The sequence below is a fragment of the Podarcis erhardii genome (genome assembly GCF_964252035.2).
Source record: "Podarcis erhardii genome assembly, chromosome: 3".
In the NCBI taxonomy this organism is placed as follows: domain Eukaryota; kingdom Metazoa; phylum Chordata; class Lepidosauria; order Squamata; family Lacertidae; genus Podarcis; species Podarcis erhardii.
The window spans coordinates 70,887,828-70,902,447 of NC_138507.1; the positions used below are offsets into that span (position 1 = coordinate 70,887,828).

General features: G+C 42.5%; 1 protein-coding gene across 6 annotated transcripts in view; it reads right to left on the reverse strand.

Moving 5' to 3' along the window:
- The window catches only part of AGPAT4 (1-acylglycerol-3-phosphate O-acyltransferase 4), a 41,666-nt gene that overhangs the window by 3,101 nt on the left and 23,945 nt on the right, over positions 1 to 14,620 (reverse strand). For 3 of the 6 annotated variants that reach the window (XM_081855194.1, XM_081855195.1, XM_081855197.1), the window contains 2 exons: positions 12,730 to 12,928; positions 4,128 to 4,463 (listed from right to left, as the gene is read on the reverse strand). In XM_081855194.1, the coding sequence (XP_081711320.1) occupies positions 4,378 to 4,463; positions 12,730 to 12,928 (285 nt within the window). In that variant the 3' untranslated portion in view covers positions 4,128 to 4,377. Of the gene's footprint in view, positions 1 to 4,127; positions 4,464 to 11,700; positions 12,438 to 12,729; positions 12,929 to 14,620 lie in introns of those variants that run through there. The other 3 variants (XR_014154794.1, XR_014154795.1, XM_081855196.1) reach the window with 2 other exon arrangements.

Consider the following 14,620-nt stretch of genomic DNA (forward strand, 5'->3'; position numbering starts at 1 on the left):
GCAGAAAATAGTAGCAGGAGACTTTTTCAGGTGGTTCGTAATTTAACGGAACCACCTTTACCACCGGGGCTTTGTAAAGACCCCAAGATCTCCTGCAACGATTTTGCAAAGTTTTTTGCAGATAAAATCACTCATATTCGGAAGGAGCTAGACACCACCGTGGGAGCAGGGCTGGGGCGGGAGAGTGCTAGAGCTCTGTCTGGTCAAGTTGCATGGAATCGATTTCAATCCATTACCCCCGAGGATGTGGACAGGCTGCTTGGACGCGTGAAACCAACCACCTGTCTCCTGGATCCTTGCCCATCCTGGCTAATAAAAGCAAGCCGGGAAGGGCTGGGCGATGGGCTCTGCGGGGTGGTGAATGCTTCCCTCTGTGAGGGAGCATTCCCAGATCCGCTGAAAGAGGCGGTCATCAAACCGCTTCTTAAAAAACCATCTTTAGACCCGGCCAGTATGGCCAACTATCGCCCAGTCTCAAATCTTCCATTCTTGGGCAAGGTGATTGAGCGCGTGGTTGCTGAACAACTCCAGGCACGCCTGGAGGATGCGGACCATTTGGATCCCTTCCAATCGGGATTCAGGCCTCATCATGGGACTGAAACTGCCTTGGTCGCACTGGTTGATGATCTCCGGCGAGCTAGGGACAAAGGTGAGAGCTGTTTCCTAGTTCTGCTGGATCTCTCAGCGGCCTTTGATACAATCGACCATAACATCCTTCTGGACCGTCTAGAGGGGCTGGGAGCTGGGGGCACTGTTATACAGTGGTTTCGCTCCTTCCTCCTGGGCCGTGTTCAGAAAGTGGTGGTGGGGGATGAGTGTTCAGACCCCTGGGCCCTCACTTGTGGGGTGCCTCAGGGTTCCGTCCTCTCCCCCATGCTTTTTAACATCTATATGAAGCCGCTGGGAGAGATCATCAGGGGGTTTGGACTGGGTGTCCATCAATATGCAGATGATACCCAGCTCTACCTCTCTTTCAAATCAGAACCAGTGAAGGCGGTGAAGGTCCTGTGTGAGTGCCTGGAGGCGGTTGGAGGATGGATGGCGGCTAATGGATTGAGGTTGAATCCTGACAAGACAGAAGTACTGTTTTTGGGGGACAGGGGGCGGGCTGGTGTGGAGGACTCCCTGGTCCTGAATGGGGTAACTGTGCCCCTGAAGGACCAGGTGCGCAGCCTGGGAGTCATTTTGGACTCACAGCTGTCCATGGAGGCGCAGGTCAATTCTGTATCCAGGGCAGCTGTCTACCAACTCCACCTGGTACGCAGGCTGAGACCCTACCTGCCCGCGGACTGTCTCGCCAGAGTGGTGCATGCTCTAGTTATCTCCCGCTTGGACTACTGCAATGCGCTCTACGTGGGGCTACCTTTGAAGGTGACTCGGAAACTACAACTAATCCAGAATGCGGCAGCTAGACTGGTGACTGGGGGCAGCCGCCGAGACCACATAACACCGGTCTTGAAAGACCTACATTGGCTCCCAGTACATTTCCGAGCACAATTCAAAGTGCTGGTGTTGACCTTTAAAGCCCTAAACGGCCTCGGCCCAGTATACCTGAAGGAGCGTCTCCACCCCCATCGTTCTGCCCGGACGCTGAGGTCCAGCGCCGAGGGCCTTCTGGCGGTTCCCTCATTACGAGAAGCAAAGCTACAGGGAACCAGGCAGAGGGCCTTCTCGGTAGTGGCACCCGCCTTGTGGAACGCCCTCCCATCAGATGTCAAAGCGATAAATAACTACCTGACATTCAGAAGACATCTTAAGGCAGCCCTGTTCAGGGAAGTTTTTAATCTGTGATATTTTAGTGTATTTCTGGTTTTTATGGAAGCCGCCCAGAGTGGCTGGGGAAACCCAGCCAGATGGGCGGGGTACAAATAATAAATTATTATTATTATTATTATTATAAGGTCAAATATGCTTACCAAGTACATGATCTAGCCCAGATTAAGTACGTTTGAGAACAAGTGATTTCTCAAACATGCTTAAAGTGTTGTATTCTGGATACAGTGGTACCTCGGGTTACACACACTTCAGGTTACAGACTCTGCTAACTCAGAAATAGTACCTCGGGTTAAGAACGTTGCTTCAGGATGAGAACAGAAATCCCGCAGCAGGAGGCCTCATTAGCTAAAGTGGTACCTCAGGTTAAGAACAGAACTCCAGAACGAATTAAGTTCTTAACCCAAGGTACCACTGTAGATCCTTTACTCAGAGCAAAACAAAAACAAAAAACTGAAAACAAAACCCTAGTACTTGTAACAAGGAAAGTAGCTTGTAAAGATTCCTGTCCTATGATACACAGTTAAAAATCACCAGCTTTTAACTCCAAATGAGTCTTCGTATACTCATTAAAAGGCAGGTACGGCTTCTCTTCATATGGTGCCTATGATACCTGCACTTCAAACCCTTACCTTCCCACACAATTTCTAAAGGCACTGGCAATGTTACTGTACACCCCCATCAGTCTTTGCAGACTTACACACAATGAATGTAAACACATTCAGCATTTAATGAACAGCAGTCTTTCTAACAGGTTGCATCACCCATTTCTTCAACACTTGTCCATTTTGCTGATAATATGGTACATTTATATATTGACTGCATAGCTACTGTGGTGACAGCCAAGCTACACTAAGACATCACCCACAAAATCTTGAGGTTCTTCCCTAACGGAATGGATCCTTCTACAAGTGATGTCAGCCAGTTTCATTCATTCTGGCACAGGTTACCTTCTCTGCGCCTGCATGAATTCTACAGTGATATTTGGGGCAAAAGTTGGTGAAGGGAAATTTGTCACTTCCAAACAGGAACTACTATGTTTCAACAGGGCTTTCCTAATCTAGAAAAGTAAGGCAAGCTTGAAAGGTCCAAGCTTCTTGGGAGCTGCCGGCTGATGAAGTGCTGAGCCCCACTGCCAAAGGCACCCACCTCTGCACCAAAGAAGCAGTTCATGTAACACAATTTTTTAAAAAGGCCCAAGAAATTACAGACCACTTAATGTAACGCCTGTTCCAGGGCAACTTTATCTGCAGAACAACAATTCTTGCTGAACATAACCCTTCAGAAGACCAAGTCCTGTCTCGCTATCCCTTAATTTGAGTGTCAACAAGACATGTGGACTTTCAAAATGTTCTGATGAAGTCCCTCAACAAAAGCTCTGAACCATCTTAGAAATAATGGCAAAGGAGCAGGTAAGATCTCAAGGATCAGTAACTGGTTAAGTGACAGGAAGCAGAGCCTCAGACTAATCGTACAGTTCTCATAGTGGAGGGATGTAAATGGGGTCCCCGGTAATATCTGTATTGGAGTGGGTGGTGGGTTTTTTTTTACTTTTTCATAGGGATGAGCAGCGACATGTCAGAGTTTATAATATGACCTAATTATTCAGAGTGGTTAAAAACAAAAAGGGACTACAGAGAGTTCTGAAAGAGGTGAATGAGCAATAAAGTTAACTGTAAAAAGTTACTGTCCCCAATGCTAACTTTACATATACAGTGCTGGGGTCAAATTTGACAGTAACTGGGAAGGTCTTTATGGGCAAAGTGGATAGCCCAATAAAAGACAGCCCTGTACCCAACTGCTGTGAAAAGGGCCTATAGGGCTGAGAATAAAACTTCCTTTATAGAAAAATATATTGCCAAACTTGGAATGCTGTGCACATTTCTGGTCACTGAAACTTAGAAAGTACACTGTAGAGCTGTATAACACACAAAAAGGGCAACTGAAATTATCAGGGGGCTGAAGTAAGATCAACACTGGAGGTTATTTAGGGAAAAATCAAGAGGGAGGAGACACAAATTTATGGTGTAGAAAAAGTACGCCTGGTGTGGAAATGTATGTCTTCCTCTCATGATACTAGACTTCAGGGTCATCCAATGAAACTGGATGGTAAGAAATTAAAGACAGACGAAAGGGAGAATGACACACAGCACATCATTAAACAATGAAACTTGCCTCAATGTGTGATGGCTAACTTCAGACAGTTTTTAAAAGGGATTGAACAAATTCACGGGTGATAAGGCTTACTTTCTGGAGAAAATAAATTTCACTTTCTTATAAAACGACTAAAACGGATTGACAGTGTTAATCCGCTAAAGATTATGGGGAAGAAGTAAGAAGAAACTGATCATCAATTCCTTCAGATGCTTGCTACACCGTCATTGCATATTTTCCTTAATTTGAATAGGGGGAAATTTGAAAATAATGTGCAGAATATGAACCAATATCCCCTGCAAGTTGGAGGAATAAGGGGCAAAGAGAATGAATTCATGGCCATCTCACTGCATTCGGCTTCCATAGATTTGAAGGAGAATGATACACTGCAGTCCACAGGAGGTGTGCATGTTCCCTTTGGGTATGAAGCAGTCTCTGGAGCTTTCACTTTCATTTTTCCTTGTGGCCGTGGTTGCCGTAAGTCGAGCCTTTGTTTATTTCCGTAACTCCTATCATCCATCGACTACCAACAGTAGCTGAAATAAGAAGAAGAATAGGATAGTTTCATTAATCACCAGTCAAGAGAGAAGTGCAGCCCACCGCAAGTCTGCCTTCAGGCATTCAGAAGAGCCTAGTGTGTTATCTTTTAAACAGCTAAGCACCTCAGAATGTTCTGTGAAGAAGAGTGAGCACCACTGACAATTTGGGATGTTGTGAGAAAAACCAAACATTTTAATCTGAAGTCGTACAGCTGGCCAGCAGCTAATAGGCCAAAACCTGATGAGAGCAGAAGTGCAACTCTGCCAGCACTCAAAAAGTTGGTGGATGAACAGGAATGTCTTGGCCTAGCACTAGTTCACAATAATGCATGCATATGCCATCTGCTAAGCACACAAGTTAACTGTTTTAAGTTCTAACATTTTATTATTGTAACTTGCAGGAATAGTGCCAACTGAATTTCAGCCTGCATGCAGGTATCTTAGTACAAATAATGGTATTTCTATAAGGCATTTTTTTAAGAGAGAAAAGTATAGTTCCCCCCTTCAGTGAACTCATAAAATGGAACCCAGATAGGCCAGCATGATGAGCCTGTAAACAACTGTCAAAAACTTTTTGACACCACAATGTTTATTTTATTGTTCAGCTGTAAAATCCTGTATGTACCAGTAAGGCTACATTCAGTCACAACTTTTTCTCAAAAAGTCAGCATAGGCTAAGAAATAGAGAGAGCTCTTTGACTGGAATCTGCCAGATTGGATGATTGTCCAGCAACTCTGATCGTACGGACTTCATGACATGTCACCATAACTAGCTTTCTAGAGCAAAGGACTAGCCACCAAAGGTATCCAACTATGAAAACTGGAGACAATAACATACAGATCCAGTCTGTACTTTTAGAAAATCACATCTACCTCATATAGTTTTCCAAGGACTTAAATAGATGATCAAGTTAAGTTACACCTGTGAGCATAAGAACTGCAAGCAGAAAATACATTTGACTTGTACAAATAATTCCACAAGTGGCATGCAAGCCTTAAGACAAACTGTGTGCCAGACAGGCTCACATGCAATGCTGCAGTTTTCTTCACCTGTGGCTTTTACATGCTAAGGTGGCTGTTGGTGTTCCATATTAATAAAAAGGCCACAAGATCCTGGCAATTAAGCCATATCCTCCCAAACTGAAACTGCTGCTGCTCAGGGCTATAGCAGTGGGCCCTGAAGAATCCCACTTTGACAAGTCAGTTTGTGACATAAGGAATCCAGCTAAGTAGTCCTTGTGTGGTGATTTTTGCAAACTTGCATCCATGGCTACAAAAGTTGAAGAGTTAGAAAACTAGAGCACAATCAAGGCAAAACCAAGGACTTTGGTTTATGTGGAAGAGATTCTACTATATGCCTTTCTCCCAATGAAACCAAAGGGAACTTTGCATCACTATTTTCAACTGCATCATGCACCTCAATCTCTAAAACAACATCCTTAGGAAGACAGGTCATAATCAAATATTAAAACCCAGCAAGGAGAAGAATGTAACAGCAAGCATTAGGTCAATAGCCTATCTAGTCCAGCATCCTGTTCTCACAGTGGCCAACGTGATGCCTATGGCAACCCCATTGGCAGGCCATGAGTGAAACAGCACGTGCCTGCGGTTTCAAACAACTGGTGTTCAGAAGCATACCACCTCCAACCGTGGAGCCATGGAGAGCATTATCCTCCATGAATTACTCTAATTCAAAATTAGAATACTCCTGTTACAGTCAGCACAATTCAAAACCCTGCCCCAACTACTCAGTACTCTACAGGGTCAGTGAATGCTAGAAACCTATTAGTTTGGCCACTCTGAACTGGACAGGAATGCAAATTGCCCCCTGGCATTCCCAATCCCCACCACCACATAATAGTAGCAACATAACCTCTTCTATATGCTATTCTGCAAAGGCACAATCTAACCATAAGTCACTGGCATTGCCCAATTTTTGTTCTCAGTGAATTCTCATGCAATTGACCATGATAATTGCTGCAACAGACCCTCAAGCCTAGTTTCCACACTGAGACATGGCTCTGTTCAGGCCTTTTCTCAACCTCAAGGCTGTTCTTTCTTCAGCTACACTGGATATGGGGCAGTTTGCAGCATGTTACTGTTTCGCTATAATTAAGAAACTTGCCCATATGCCATCCCTAGGGTATCAAGTTAATAAATGAAGTCACCTTTCAAGATAAAGAGGAAACAAATTGGGAAGAAGCTACGCTCTTGGATGCTTTAAACAGGAACCTCAATTGTTATCGATTTTTTAAAAAATGTAATTGGGTTTTCGACGGCACCTTAGTGGAGAAGAGGAATGAAAGCACATGTTCAGCCGCCACAGTATCCAACCCCACCTCCATCACATCATGCTAGTATCCCTTGGAGAGTCTTGGCTACTGGATAAGCTCAAGCAATTTCACTTACTAGCTTCAAGCCTCCTCCAAGGTCCTTAACCAATAGTCACCTAGCAGGGTCCTAGAAACAAGGAGGGAAGAGAAAGAAAGGGAAAGAAAGGCACAGACACATCCATGCACACTGAGACACATGCACAATTCAAAGACACATGTTCATGCTCTTATAAAAACACATTCTATCAAGGCTGACATTGCTGAAAGGAGCTGTGCTACTTAGGAGAAATGGCTTGGGGGAAGATCCACCTAAAGACTGCTACCTACCCAACAAGCTACTGAATCAAATACCCAGCCTCTCTCTTGCTTTGGCTAAAAACCAAATATTTCAGGTAGTGGAGATGGAAGGAAGAAGGGAAAGTGTTAATAAGTAACCAGAAGAATGACATGGGAGGTAGGTCCCAAAAGGTAGGGAAGAAAAGCAAACCTTATCCAGAGTCTCCTTTCCTCCCTCCACCTGCCTGGGCATTTTTGGACAGAGATGGCTGAGACAGGGAGGCCACAATCCAGCTAAAGTGAATCGGGATTCACAAGGCAGTTCCCATTGTAAGACAGAGCTGACCCATTGAAATTAATAGCCATTACTAACTTGGGTAATCAAGTTCAGTTGGCCTACTCTGAGCCAAACTTGGTGGGAACTAACCCACATTGTTTTCAAACAGGTTTTATTTAATTGTAACTTGCTCCACCAGTTTCAGGGGCATTTGGTAATTACAAACTTTAGCTGGATCAAGACTCAATGTGAACTGTAAACACACATGGCTATTCCCATAGCAGAAGGGAGGAGCAGAAGGAGAAGGGGGGAGAAAACCCTATCCCCTCCACAAAAGGGTCCACCAGCAAATTCAGGGATTGGCACAGAACTAAAGGCCCCCGTAGTCTATAATGCCTGATCTAAAACTCAATATTATGCTGTTGACATTCAGCACTCCAGCGTGGACACTGAATGGCTAGAAATACCCAGTCACTGATTGGCAGAGTGCATGATATTAGAGGAAGTCTTCACTTCAAAGAAAAGGTATTTCTGGAAACTAGAATCACACATGACCCAATTCATAGGCATGTATGCAGAAAATAAAAATCAGGTTGATATACTAGACAGAACATATACTTTTTTTCTTCCTGATAGCAGCTATCTACCCTTGCCATTCACATATGTACTCAAACTGAGTTGTGCAGCTGTTTTCCTAGAAAGAGGCTATTCCTGTGCTGGCCACCAGATGGCTTCTGCAACTTTCTCTGCAACATGTTTACTATTAAGCAGGAGATCCTGTCAAAGCCTTATGGAAATAAAATGCATTTAATTGATCCACCTCTTTTATCAGGAATGAGGAAAATGTGGCCCTGCAAATGTTGGACTCGCATCCTTGAACATTAGCCATTCTGGCTGTAACTGATGGGACCTGGAATCCAATACTGGGCAGGCCACAGGTTCTTCAGCCCTACTTTACATTGCAACCTAAACCCCCTGCTTCCCCCTGTCATACCATCTAGTGGAGCTCAGGTGGTTTGTCATGGTAGCAAAGAGAGCTGGGTGACCCAACATATTTGCCATTCACAGAACTGTTTTGGGGTGGCTTCTCAGAAAGACGGGACCAGCTAACCAGCTTCCAAAACCGGTCCCTCACTCCAGGGAGCTGCCACCATTCTACTACATAGCCAGATAAAACAGGGACACAAGACTGGCACAAAACAGAAGCAGGACTAATGTAAAGCCCAGGCATGTGTTACACTATTCTGCTGCTACGTACCCTTAGACATTTCCTATTCAGCTCGGTATCACTCCTTAAGATTTGAGCAGGAATGCCCTTCACTTTGGGAAGAAGGAGAAGGTTGGTTTTTAACATGGATCATTAAGATGTTGCATGGCCAAGTATAATGAAATTTGGAACTCGTTTATACAAAATAAAGTACGGTAAAAAAATGTAATTAACTGTTAATAATCGTTATAATGATATACAGGACCTTTCCCCCTTTCTTATTTTTTTAAAAAAACACTGTATGTGTTGAATGTACAATTAAATAAATAATCTTGGATCGTTATCGTAACTTTCCCAGTGTTTCCCACGTACTAATATAAAGAACAGAAGCAAAATTGGTAATTCCAGGAACCATGAACAAAAGAAGAGAAAAATTGTGATTAGAGAAAATAAAATTATTTTTAATTCAAATTAAAATCAATCCAGAGTAATGTGACATATGAAAATAGCTCTTGAGGGAGCTGCTTTCATTAAAATCCACAACCCAGCAAAGTTTTCTAATCAATGAGCTTGAGTGTATGCACTGTGGTGATTTGGGGGAAGGCTTTAGGACTAAATTGGGGTATCTACTGTTGTATACATAACCTGGTTACGTTTCCAGAATCAAAAAGTAACTGTGTACTTTCACATCTCATCTATGCAATCTCCGCTCACTAGTAACAAGTAGTACTTAAAACATAATTGGTGACAAGCTACTCTGTCCTGAAATTCTCACATGTAATTCTCACTACAGAGTATTTGAAACATGTGTGATGACCTCTCACATTATGCATGCAGTTTCAGGTTAACATTTAATATAGCCATGTGGATTTCTGTCTAGATTGTTATTTAAGAGCCAGTGATGAAAATTTACAGTAGCTTGATAGTTAAACAGGCAACACTTTCAAGTCAGTTTCAGATAATCCACATGCACTAAACATGCAGCAGTACATGCAACATGAGTAACTACAAACATTTCCTTTTTGTAATTGCCCAGCTAGCAATTTCTTGCATAGTTTAGGTGTAATCTACTGCAGATCGTAGTCTTTGAAATCTTAGAGCATTCTCCATTTAAAACCTTAATCTTACAATCCGCACAGAATTATGATTACAACCTGAAGAACATTCCGAATATCCTTTTCCACTACAAAAATCAATAAATGTGGCCTCCACCATCATCACACTAAGCTATATAATAATTGTGGTCGTGCAACATTGGACCTCATTGTTTCCCAAGGCTATTTTTATTATCAGCTAATTCTCTTGCCTGTAAAATTTATGGGCTGGAACCATTCCACAACTTCTCAAATGTTCTTAGCATTAAATATTCAAAAGCATCAGATTGAACCCACCTTAAAAACCCAGCATAGCCCCTTTCTGGCACTGAGCATCTGGGAGCTAAGCTGTCATAGAATCACAGACTTGTAAAGTTGGAAGGGACCATGAGGGTCCCTCTGCAATGCAGGAATATTCTTGCCCAGTATGGAGCTCGAACCCTTCGGCCTGAGATTAAGAGTCTCATGCTCTACCAGCTGAGCTATCCTGCACCATAATACTGTTGGGAGCCTGAAAAAATAAAATAAAAAACCACTGTGGATGCATTCTTGACTAAAAACATAAAAAGAGTAAAAATCAACAAATAACAAGAGATGCTTCCATCTCAAAAGGGGGGGGGGAGGTGAAGCCTTTGGTTATAATTATTGCAGTCATTATGACAATCGTGCCACCAAAACAGCACTCCATATAAAAGGAGTCCCCTTTATGGGGTTGATTCACTGGTCTGCCTGAATGTTCTTTCCCCTTTTAGTCCAGATAAGACCGCACCCGTGCTAACTGAATGGATCCTCTAAATTGCTTTGCGTAAGCACATGTGTCAGGACACCACACTGCCTAGTTATTCAAGCGTGGGCTGAGCATACAATGTGCAAAGCTGCATTTTCTGCTTGCAGCAGATGATTTGCCATGACCACTACCAGTGCAATCCTGGCAGGGGAGAAATATTGCCCAGCCACATATCTGACTGGCAGCAAGTCTCTCCGCCCTGTTCCTCTGCACAGTCTTAGGCAGCGACTTCTACCTGCCCCTCTGATTTTTCTATGTCCTAACTGTTAATACTGGGGCCAATTTTGAAGGCTTTTGTAAGGAAGAAAGCACACAATCCATGCACCTGCAATTAAAAGTAAGGCTGTATAAATTCTGTGTAAGACCCAACAACTGGTATCAGGTGTTTCTCCCCCCCCCCCTTAAAAAAAGGAAGTTTCTATGTGCTACAATTGCAAGATAGGCTTGAGAATGGATTTCCAGTAGCCAATGTTCCTGTTTGCTGCAGAGTTCTCTAACCACACACTTCATGAGCAAAGTGAGGACTGCAAACCAACCAAATAGTCTTGCTTAATGTATGCAGTTGGCACATAATTTGGGCTGCTCTGATGCCATTTGTTTCAGTTGTGTGTAAACTATATGAAAGATATAATTTACATTGCAGCCTTCTAGAACCCAGACTATATGGTTAAAGACAGGGCGAACCCTTCCTCACTGTATTCTCCTAGTCCAAAAATATTACATTACACTTGGTTTTTGAATCTGTTAATCCAATTGAGCTACGCAATCTGACTGGTACGGTTAACGAGAGCTCTTGAATCTAGATGAACTCTGGGTTTAATCGATAAGCCATCTGAGTCATATCCGAACACAAGCACAAAACAGAGCATGGTCTTCATACACTGACTGGCCAGCAAGCACTTGCCAACAAGAAGTCCCTTTAGGGGAAAAGGTGGGGTATAAAGAAATATATAACAACAACAGCAACAACAACAACAACTTCAGGGTCATCTCAGTCATACCCGAGACGTTGCAGTACTACTACTCTGATTTAATACAGAATACCAACTATTTTCTTCTGTTAGATGCTGAGAATGCCAGCTATTGTATAAGCTGATTGGATCAGGACACCAAGAGAATGTAAGAGGGGGGAAGGTAGCTTGAAAAAGAGAATTCATTACAGGCAAGAGAAAACATTCTCTGATTTCACACAGGATGCTTTTGAATTATGCTGGGTGGCTTACCTGAACACATTAGCATAGAAAGACATATTTCATATTCTGGAGTGGTGTGGTGCAGAATGAGGAAGCCTGTTCACTATATGCTGCAGACTTGGTGGGTACTGGCTACAACACACTCTCTGTTTTAAGAGGCTGCTCACCATTCACAAAGTACCTTTAAGTAAACATTCTACAAAATTATTTGTGCTGCTGAAGAAAATACACTTCTACTATTGTAATCTGTTAATCCCTGTCAGATATATGTTGTAATCTGGTTAGTAACTGTTCCGCAGAAATTGCAAAACCAGAGTTTTGATATCTTGATGTTGGGTTTAGTAGATAAACCCAGAGCTAATATAGTTCAATACAAAATTGCAAGAATTCAGAATCTGATAATGAGCATCTGCTAACAGTCTTTGGACCGACTCAGCCATTCTGAGACTCTTCAATTCCGAAAGAATAGGCACAATCCTGACATTCGTTTTCCCCATATCACCCTTTCTAAAAGCTTACTTTTCTTTTGCAAATATGAAGCTTAGCTATCAGACAGGATTGAAACGTCAAGTGGAGACCCTGAGCTGAAGCCATGTGCCCAAACGTTTGATATATTGGTTATTTACCATCACAGAAAGGAAAGAAAAAGACAAGATTAGCCCAGTTCATCATTGGAAAAGTAAGTGCATTTGAAAACTTGCTAGCTTCAGTTCATTTCTTTCCATTTTGCTCCCTGACTGGAAGAGAAATGAGAAGTTCTTCAGTGTCTTTACTCACGGGTACTTTTCAGTTGAGTTCTGCAGACTTTAAAAAGCAATATTAATTCAGAGAGAGAGAGAGAAATAAGATTAAGTTTCAGTGATAGCACAGCAAAATGTCACTCAGCTGAATTCCAGCGCTGCCTCTAGAGTGGTCTACTGGGGGCAACCGGTACACAAAATTCCTCCCTCACCCCATCAGACCTCAGTGCGTGTGTAAACATCTAATTGATGAACAAATGCTCAAGAAAATTAGTTAAAGGCAGAATGGAAAAAGGACCCATTTCCTCAAAATATTATTTCTAGAGGCAGCCTTAAGGTTGCAAACCACAGCTCACCTGCAATGAAAACAAAGGCAAACATCGCCAGAGTCAGCGAGGAGCCGCTGCTGATCATGTTGATGAACAGCTTGAACAAAGGATATAGCAACAATATGGCCCAGAAGAGCCAATTCAATAGAGTCCACGGCCGCCGGGGTGGCATCATGGGAGTGCCAGGATAGGCTCCTGTTCTGTAGTATTCCTCTTGAAAAGAATCCTGGTTAGGGCAAAGGAGGAGAGAGTGAGAAGATGTCAAGGGGCCCAGAGCATGCCCATCCCCCCCCCCCGAGTCTCCAATCAGGCATAGCAAATCTCCTTGTTCACCTTAGTAACTATTTTTGCCACACTGTCACTCACTTCTACCTTAGCACAGGAACCCAAGATATGATATGTGCACAGGGAGAGAACCACACATGTGACCTAAGCTTTGAATTCCCTTTTCTCTGAAATGGATCCCACTAATAAACAAACTACTGTGCAGTTTTAAACGCTGCTGCTATAGAAACTGCTTTGGTGAGCAGCAGAAGTCTAAGGAACAGATACATAGACATGCACATAACCATCCTTTGGATTCCAATTGACTCCTGCAGAAGGTTTGATCGCCTCTGATCTCTTGGTGGACATTGTGGAGGAATATCACAGAGGAAACAAGCTTGCCTGTTTCCCGCTGTTAGTTTGTCAGTTACCAACTCTGCAGTTTTAATGAGCCTTTATCTCCAAGAGATTTATAATCAAAAGAGAAGAATATTTACTGATCTTGGTGTAACATTTTGCAACATCAACATAGTTAGTTTCTAGTTGCTCTACAAACCAAGCAATAAACATATGGGGGGGGGGAGTACACATAAACAACTCCTTCACCTACTGCAGCCTTGTGTCACTTTCTAATTTTAATAATTTGGGAATTGATTTATGTGCTTAAGTTTCTGGGGAACAAAACAACCCATTTGGGGAAGTTCTGCTGCTTGAGTTACTTTAGATTATTCAGATCAGATAATATGTATTTTTGGGAAAGACACATAAGAGGCCTGAGGGTTATTTCTAGCTGCCAACCATGAGAAATTCCTCGTTTCCAAATTGGTTTTGATGAAGCAAGGAAATGAGATATAACCCAGAGATCTAATCAAGTCTGTCAGCACCTCTATAATACATTCTTCTTAGATTCAGCTTCACAAAGAAATTTGTCTTTTCCATTTATTTAGTGTGTGTGGGGGGGGGGGTGTTCTGCCAGAAAGTGACTCTTCCTTTTTTTTATGTACCACTGGTGAAATACATTGCATGTTTATTTCTATCCATTACAGTGATCACTATTTGAACATATTCCATGTTTTAAAACCTTCTACTGGGCAACCTCATGCCAGTTTCCCCCCTTTATTATGTGAGCAAGAACCTACCCACCCCTTCCTTCCTGGTTATCATCATTTTGTGTTGTTGGAAGTGTTCATAAACACTTAATAAAGCATATAAATCAATAAAATCCAGAAGTATGTCTTTTTCCTTCCAAAAAGGCACAGAAGGAATATGCAAATTATGGAGGATTTTGAAGATATGACTTCATTTGTGCGTTCAGGGAAAGTTAAACATTTGAGAATCAAGTATAATGTCTCATCCTCCAGGTATCGGGAACAAACTACATGGGAAGAACATCAACATCATTCTAGACTTGTGAGCATCTAGAGGCATTAGGCTGGCTTCTTTTGAAAACAAAGAAGCTGGACTCAATGGGGCTTGAGTGGATTCAGAGTTACAATTCCTCTCTTCATAGAACAATAGCTTAACAATATCTAATCAACTTGAAGAACTATCAGCCAATTGTTCAAATATACAGATTAATTCAAACTAATGGATGGTAGATTTGAAATGGGGAAAGGGTTTTTTGGGGGTTGTTTTTTTTTAAAGGTACTACATG